Source organism: Lycium ferocissimum, chromosome 11, assembly GCF_029784015.1.
Source record: "Lycium ferocissimum isolate CSIRO_LF1 chromosome 11, AGI_CSIRO_Lferr_CH_V1, whole genome shotgun sequence".
Taxonomy (NCBI): Eukaryota; Viridiplantae; Streptophyta; class Magnoliopsida; order Solanales; family Solanaceae; genus Lycium; species Lycium ferocissimum.
In genome coordinates, this window is record NC_081352.1 from 27,625,298 (window position 1) to 27,633,647 (window position 8,350).

Consider the following 8,350-nt stretch of genomic DNA (forward strand, 5'->3'; position numbering starts at 1 on the left):
TGAGGGGGAGTGTAGATGATACTTAGTAAATGATAATTAAAGATGGAAGGGCAGATTAGTCTTTGTATGAATATCAAGGTAGTTAATGGTAGTTAAAAACTTAGAGACTTCTAGAAGATAGATTTCACATAGTTAGTTATAACTAACTCTAAGCTTGTGAGTAGTTATATATATGATTCATTGTATTTATTATGAGATTATCACATTCTAATAATCATTACTTCTTCTTCATCATCTCTTAACCTCACATGATTACCTCCATCTTTACAGTTTCTATTTTCTCAGTTTGTGATCATTGATACACTGTATATTCAGTGTATATTCTGTGTATATTCACACATTATAACATCTTCGTCAAAGTTTTCTTGAGAATTTCTGAAGTTCCGCTAGAAAACCACTGTCCTTTTTTGCTACTTTTTTTCTCCACCAAATTTTCTTCTCCACTGGAATTCTCTCCCATGGCCTTTACAACTTCTTATCTGTGTATGTCGTGTTATGTCCCCTGTATCTCATGTATATAATGTTGATACTTTGTAAACATATGCAGCACTAGAGGCACTCTGACATGCAAACCTGTGTTGTCTTTCACGAAAGAGGAACGCGGCCTCTTAGCTAAGACATGCAAGCTCACTGTCATAAGTAAATTTCCTAAAATTGGAGATGATTTTCAGAAAAGCTCTTAAAGGTTCTGTTAAATTAGGAGCATTCGATTTGTATCGTGTCTTTATTGATTTTGAACTATACGAAGATCATTGCGATGCGTATGGTAGGAATTTCATTACTCTGTGTAATATGCAATATCGAAGCTTTTAACATGGAAGACCAATTTCAAACTGGAAGCTGAAACTACTCTTGCACCAGTTTGGATTAATCTTCTAGATTTTGTGTGCCATTCTTTTTTCTTTAGACTGCTAAAAGAAAAATAATGGCACTTTTATATATTTGCTATACTAAGCTCATCATTGAAAATGATAGTCCTGGACAAATTCTCCTTCCTGTGCCAAATGGCGTAAACTCGAAATGAACTCCAATAAAATCAAGGTGACATTCGTATTAAAGGGATAATTTTTGGACCGTTCTAAAAAATTAATATGTGGCAGCTGTATATGCGATATCTATTAGGGACAAATATACATATAGTATACATATTTTATACACAAATATACATAAAATATACATAATCAATGTATTGATTTTGTATACTTTGACTAGTACCCATAATTAATTTTACGGCCGACAGGAAATCTCTGTGCTTTTGGGTATAACATATATAGCCATTAATCTCAAAAATGCTTTAATTCACATAATTACATCACTGAAATGTTCACATGCATGCCAAGTAAAATTAGTTTTGAGTATTAGTTTGAGTCTATAACTCAGATAAATCACATCATTAAATAGTAGTGGTGGATCAACCTGTAAAATTAGATATTTAGAGAAATAGGATTACATAATTTGTACCACGTTCAAAATGCATGAATAGTTAATTCCTTGGATGGTGTCATCTCATGTTACGATGAAAATTATCTAGTACGTAAATTTTGTACTCCTTCCGTTCATTTTTACTTGTCACGTTTAGCTTTTCGAGAGTTAGTTTGACTAATTTTCAAAGCTAAATTGAATTATATCAATGCATTTATTTTAAAGTTAAAATTTAGATGTTCAAAAATTATATGGAAAATACTATATGCTGTACTTCTTCTTATATTAATATGGTGAAAAATAACATCATAAAATGTTGGTCAAAGATCATGTAGTTTGACTCTCGAAAAGCGAAATATGACAACTAAAAGTGAACAGAGGAAGTATTTTTTATAATTAGAAAACCATCCAATCATATTCATATTTCTTATAAAATAACCCAAATCGGAAAAGCAATTTCTCCAACGGATTCATTACTTGGCACTCCATATCATCCCATAACCAATTTTTTATTAATCATAAAACCAGAACCAAAAATCCAAAAACTTAAAACATTGGATTTAAGGATTTCAGATAGGGTAATGAATCACCTTAAACTTGATCCAACAATTATTAGATCTGCTAGTAATCAATCATGCTAAGGTATTCAATCAGGGGCGGCTCAATAACTTTTGTGGCCTAAAGCGAAACTTCAATAAAAAGCCTTAAACTTCTTTGGAGCTTATATTTATAGCCTTTTAAGATTCAACGTAATTAATTAATTTTTTCTTATTTTTGAGTTTTTAATAATCATGTTTATATTTTCAGTTGACATATTAAATTCCATAAATAACAAAAAATGATAAACATTTATGAAGAAAAAGATAAAAAAGTGAAAATTTTGGATTAAAAGTAGATAACATAAAGTTATAAAATAGTATGGATGTATTTCAGATAAATTTTTAGAGACTATGGACAAGCTTGCGTTGGATTATTGACATTGTATGACCTTTTTTGAAATTGCTTTTAAATTCTATCACTTATTAACCATTATGCTAATTTCGTCTTTAAAAGTAGTGGTTAATTTACGCAAAAATCTCTTATTTAGGTCACTATTTAGATTTTGTTCCTATTTTTAAAAGTTATGCAAATATATCCTTCAGGACATGTTATATTCAAGTCATATGTTTGTCCACGTATAGCTCAATTTTGCAAACAAAACATTAGACCATTGTCTGACGTTTTGCAATAACTTACAAAATTTTAAATCATAATCTAACATTTTCTCATAAGATTTTTAATATGCTCAAAAAGAATCTTTACACCGTGGATTAACAGGCACTAAAATTGCAAGAAAAATAGAAAGAGGACCATTTACTAAACAATTCTACTAGAAAGGGACAAATTGAAAATTAATTGGATGAATTTCTTTTAGACAAATTTAACCAACTAAATCATTGGGGCATAACTTAAAAAGTGGCCTAAAAAGATCATGTGTGCGACCGTCCAGAAATCACTCTTCGTTAAAAATCACTAATAATTATAACAAATTTCATCTATAATAACAATTATTAAAAATAAAAATAACTATATAAATGATGTAAGGTAATTTTGGGGCCTAAACTTCTCCGGGGCCTAAAGCGGCCGCTTGGCTCGCTTGGCCCTGGAGCCGGCCTTGTATTCAATGGTGTAGATTGCAACGAGTGTGATCTTTTGGACGCCTATCAAAATGGGGGCAATTTGCACGATTGCCCTTATTCGAGGGTGGCCTTTAATTTTTGGCCCTCAAATTGCTTGTCTTTAATTTATTTTCATAGCAAAATTAGGCCTTAAGGCCTCTTCGGGCAAACTTAGCTTATGTAGAATTCCAACAGAGTAAAAAAAAAAAAAATTGCCATGCAAACCTCAAACCTCTGCCTTAAGGCAAACTTTTGCCTTAAAGGCTGAGTTTTCGTGAAGCCTTGCCTTCCGATTTTATTATTATTTTTTTTTAAACTGAGCGAGGATTCGAACTCAGAACCTCAGGGTATTTTCGGCCACTTTTGTAAGCGAAAGGCAAAAAATAAAGACTAGCAATTTGAGGGGCAAAATTAAAGACCAACGTCTTTGAAGGGTAATCCGTGCAAAAAAATGAAATGGGATGAGTTAATAATCTGCGAGTTAATACCCCGCCCAAATGCATGTTACATAGGCTAAAATGAAGGCGGATCACTATAAGCTAGTATTATAGCTTAGCCCGCTATAATATGACTTTATATAATAAATCAAATAAAAAGATATTTCTTCTAAAATATTCTGATAAGGTTTTCATGGGTCCATTTGGGTAACATATGAGCTCCGCTTTTAGATGGACTGAATTGAAAGAGTCAAAATGGATTGAGTTAACAAATAGATAGGTCGCTAACCCATACAGGCTAATTGTACTGGTTGGGCGGCTAGATGAGTCATATTTTTATGAATTAATGCACCCCTAGCCATAAGCCATCAAAATTTCTAGATTTTGAGTTAGTAGTGCTACTCCGCAATTTTCTATCCGAATATCACACTTTTAGTTTACAATGTCAATAAGGTAAAGTTTAAAAATTAAAAAAAAATAAAAAAACTTAGTAGACAATAATCGGTTGGATATATTGCATTATTGCTTATTTATCCTAGACGGTATACATAAATTATTACATTAATTATATACTGTTATACGCATATTATAGATGAATTATACTATACTGATTATACATTGGCCTTTTTTTCTTTTTTTTTTTTAGTTTAAGCAGTTGTATAATTGATTATTAAGTTTAAAAAATAAAAAGGAGCAATTCGGCGTAAATTGTCATGGTCCTGCTCTAGTGGATCTTGAATATATTTAAAGTACAAGTGCAACTCTAAATTAACTTGTTCTACGTACAGGATGAGCCTGATGGCATTGACTTTTGAATTCCAAGTTTTTTGTCTTGTCATCTCTTTTATTATTTTAACTAGTTTGAAGATGAACTTGTGCAAATCTGTGTTTTGCCAAAATGTAGTTCATTATTCTATGTATTTTCATGACTTGAATAAAATTTACGTAAAAAACAGGTATCCAAAAATTCAAACAGTTCGATATGAGATATATCTTTGGGATAAACAAAATTTTAAAAATATAAAAGTACAGTCATCTTCTACAATAACATTTCGATAGAGATTTATTTTTGGAACTAATTTTAAATGCTATATTCGAACAAACTACGTGGTTATAAACAGGGGCAGAGCTAGGTAGGCTCCAGGTGTTTCATCCGAACCCCTCGGCGAAAAATTACACTGTATATACAAGGTTAAAATTATTTTTTATGTGTATATAGTAGATGATGAACCCTCTTGACTTCTTTGTGTATTTACTTCTTCATATTTTTGAACCCCCTAAGTGAAAATTCTGACTCCGCCACTGATTATAAAGATATTTGACTATATACCACAACTTCAAACAGTCAGCTCATACAATCCAATGTGAAGGCTGCATTGAGTTAGCTTTTGATTAATTCACAATCTGGTCCATTTTGACAACTATGTAAGTTATCCAAATTTGGTATGAGAAAAGTTATTAATTCCCAGTTGTATTTTAGTATCTTTTATTTGCTCTATAAATAGCTTATTAAGAGAGGATAGTATCCTCAAATTAAGCAGCACATTAAAGACACATACAATGGCCTTTTACAAAGTTGGTATCCTTTCTCTCCTCCTATTGTCTGGTAAGGCTTCTTTGTTATATTTGGCTGAATTATACAAATATCATTTTTTAGGTTGTCATTTAGATTTTGTCTCTAATTTTAAAGGTTGCATAAATTTAACTTCAACTATCTCGTTTTCAACAACTTACAAAATCTTAGATAGCGGCTAAATTCTTTTCAAATAACATCATTAGAAATAAAAATAGGATCACTTATTAAACGTTTGCTCATATATAATTTTAATGATACAAGTTAAAATGGGCTTGTTGGCTGACAAATGGTTGAATTATTAAATGTGCATTGTCATTAACCCGCTCAAAACATTCAACTATCATCTAACATTTTCAACAACTTACAAAATCTTAGATAGAAACGTAACGCCTAACATCTATATTACATAAGATTTTCTGTCTCAAAAAAAATTACCTCATATTTACGTGTAGTTGTATGAAATGTGTATGTGTGAGCAAAATTTTTAGATAATAAAAATAGGATCACTTATTAATATTGTATGAAAATTGTTATCGTGTAAAGGGACAATTGACAAACAATATTTCTATTCTCATGCATAAAATTTTAAGCATAATGTGTATTTTAATGATACAAGTTAAAATGGGCTTGTTGGCTGAATTTGAAGGGGGTCAAATGGTTGAATTATTAAATGTGCATTTTAAGCCTCATTAACATTTCATACATTTTCATACATTACTTTTTAAGTTAAGATGACATTTGGATCTTTTCAGATGATTTTTAAAAAATAAAAAATAATTTAAAAATAATTTTTTTTTAAAATATAAAAGCAAAATAATGTTATGTTTTGTAAATATAAAACATGGCTCAAATATTGTTCAACTATATATATGTCAAAGACCCTTGTTTTTTTTATATATGATTTGATTAATTATGAAATTTAACTAAGGCACCTTTCTTTTTTTTTCTTTTTTTTTATTTTTTATAATTATGCCTATATATTAACGTATTAACACATAAGAAGTTTTCTAAAAATAGTTTAGTAAGAGTTTTAATGGGTTAGTTTGGACTATATGTTTTCCAACTCAGCCCAACTTTCAAACGAGTGAAAATTGAGACGGTCAAAATAAACTAAACTAATAAATAACAGGTAATCAACCCGCTCAAACTCGGACAAGCAAGTCACATTTCATGAGCTAGTTTCGACGTCCTACTTATATCCTTGCTTTTGCTGATTTGGGTGCTTTATTTATAGGTATATTTCTGTTGGGAATTGAGGTGGAATATGCAAATGCCAAGTCATGTCTCCAAGTTTGTGACAGGAATGTTGCCTACATGACTTGTCCTTCTTCAGGAGATGAGCAAATTAGTGGGGTATGTGAAAATTGTTGCACAGCAGATGAAGGCTGTAAATTATTCCGTACTGATGGATCGTTAATTTGCACTGGAACTAAAGATTAATATAATCCATCCTTAATTGTCAAAATGTAATATTTAAAATCTTTGTTATTCGTATTTGTGTGTAATAAGGCCTGAGTTATTACTCTGGCGATTTATAATGTGTAATTGTAATGTTTTTCATCCGAGCTTTTGAGGATGTCAATAAAAAATACTTCATACTTATCTTTTATGTGGCATTCTTTTTCCTTTAGCCTGTTAAAAGATAATCACATTTTTATATATTTAATAACAACTTAACTTTAAACTTCTTATTTTACTCTTAATGAGATAATTTATAAACGCACAAATATCTAAGGCTTGTATATGGATATGATGCATGTGTGTCCTCATCAGTGTAAAATGGAAACTTCAGACATATGACTGAAGTTGGGGTACTATAAAGCCACACTTCAGATGTATATGATTGAAGTTGTCAGTCTAAACTTCACACAAAGCCAAACTTCAAGTATATGTGACTGAAGTTGAGGTACTACAAAGCTTAATTTCAGACAAAAATGACTAAAGTTTAGGATTGTCATGCCAAAATTTAGAGAGGGCCGAACTTCAAACATATATGACTGAAATTGGGGTACTAGAAAGCCTAACTTTAGACGCATAGTGGGTAAACTTGCAAAAGAAATTCAACTTCGGTACAACTTAACTGGCGATCCTGATTGCGTTAAACAACGGAGATATCACTTCACAATCAATTATGAGAAAATTAATCGATAAGGACTCCACATTAAAGTTAAGAAAAAAAAATCCATATAGCAATTCACTTGACAACCAAATCCAAGTCGAGTGATTGTATCAAGGCACCAATTTAGGTATGTATATATATATATATATATATATATATATATATATATATATATATATATATATATATATATATATATAAACAAAAAAGTAGACAACTCGAGAGTGAAAATTATCTTTGACTACAAAATTTGCTTAGGTATTGTTCCCCCAATGATCGCAGTACCAAGTACTTCCTGGTGAGCTCTAATATGATCCGATTTATAAGTAAGCATCTCTTGTCAAATATGAGCAACCCCAAACCCTTCTAGAGCCCAAACCTCCATTTCTTCTACCCGTTGTCCCCACTGTTTCGCTCTTCCTCTAAGGGGTTGTTGTGTAACAAGCGCATAATGTCCACTAATAGAAAGCCCCAAGGGCGCCTTTTGTATAGTTTTTTTTTTAAATCACTCTTAATATTTAATATATATATATATATATATATATAGACACACACACACACACTTTTACAAGAATTTTGTGACTCAATCATTTTTAATTAATGCCCCTCCCCCAAGAGCTCCCCCTTTTGCTCCCTTGGTGACTCGAACCCACAATTTTAGGATTGGAGGTGGAGGGTGCTTACCATCTGAGCAGCTCCCTCTTGTCGCCTTTTCGTATAGTAGAGGATAATCAGAGTTTGTTAAATATTTGACGGAGACTAAAAGAGCTCACATTTGAGAAATTTAAAGGACCAAAACTGCTCATGAATATACTCAAGAGATTACTTTAAACCTACCCAAAACTTGAGGCACCATTTTTGTCATTTTCTCATTTTTCTTATCAAAGGATACATCTTTTAGTTGAACTTAAAATGCCACTGTAAATAACTGATAATAATTTTTGGGTGAAATTATTTTCCCTCTTTTTATTATTGAATCCTACTATTATCAAACAATAAGCAGTCCTAGTAGCAATCAAATATATTACTGGTAGAAGGGAAAGGGACGTAGCTTGAGGCTTCTCAGCTGCACGAAGATGGAACTAATTCTCAAAAATTTGATTAGTTTGCAATTACTACTACAAAAAATCAATAGAAA

At 31.1% G+C, this 8,350-nt stretch overlaps 1 protein-coding gene across 1 annotated transcript; it reads left to right on the top strand.

Moving 5' to 3' along the window:
- The first annotated feature begins 4,971 nt into the window (after nt 1-4,971).
- LOC132036833 (proteinase inhibitor PSI-1.2-like) lies at nt 4,972-6,695 on the top strand. The gene is made up of 2 exons (XM_059427228.1): nt 4,972-5,123; nt 6,328-6,695. Exons 1-2 carry the CDS (start codon nt 5,078-5,080, stop codon nt 6,531-6,533), a joined length of 252 nt encoding a protein of 83 aa, XP_059283211.1. The 5' UTR covers nt 4,972-5,077; the 3' UTR covers nt 6,534-6,695.
- The last annotated feature ends 1,655 nt before the right edge of the window (nt 6,696-8,350 follow it).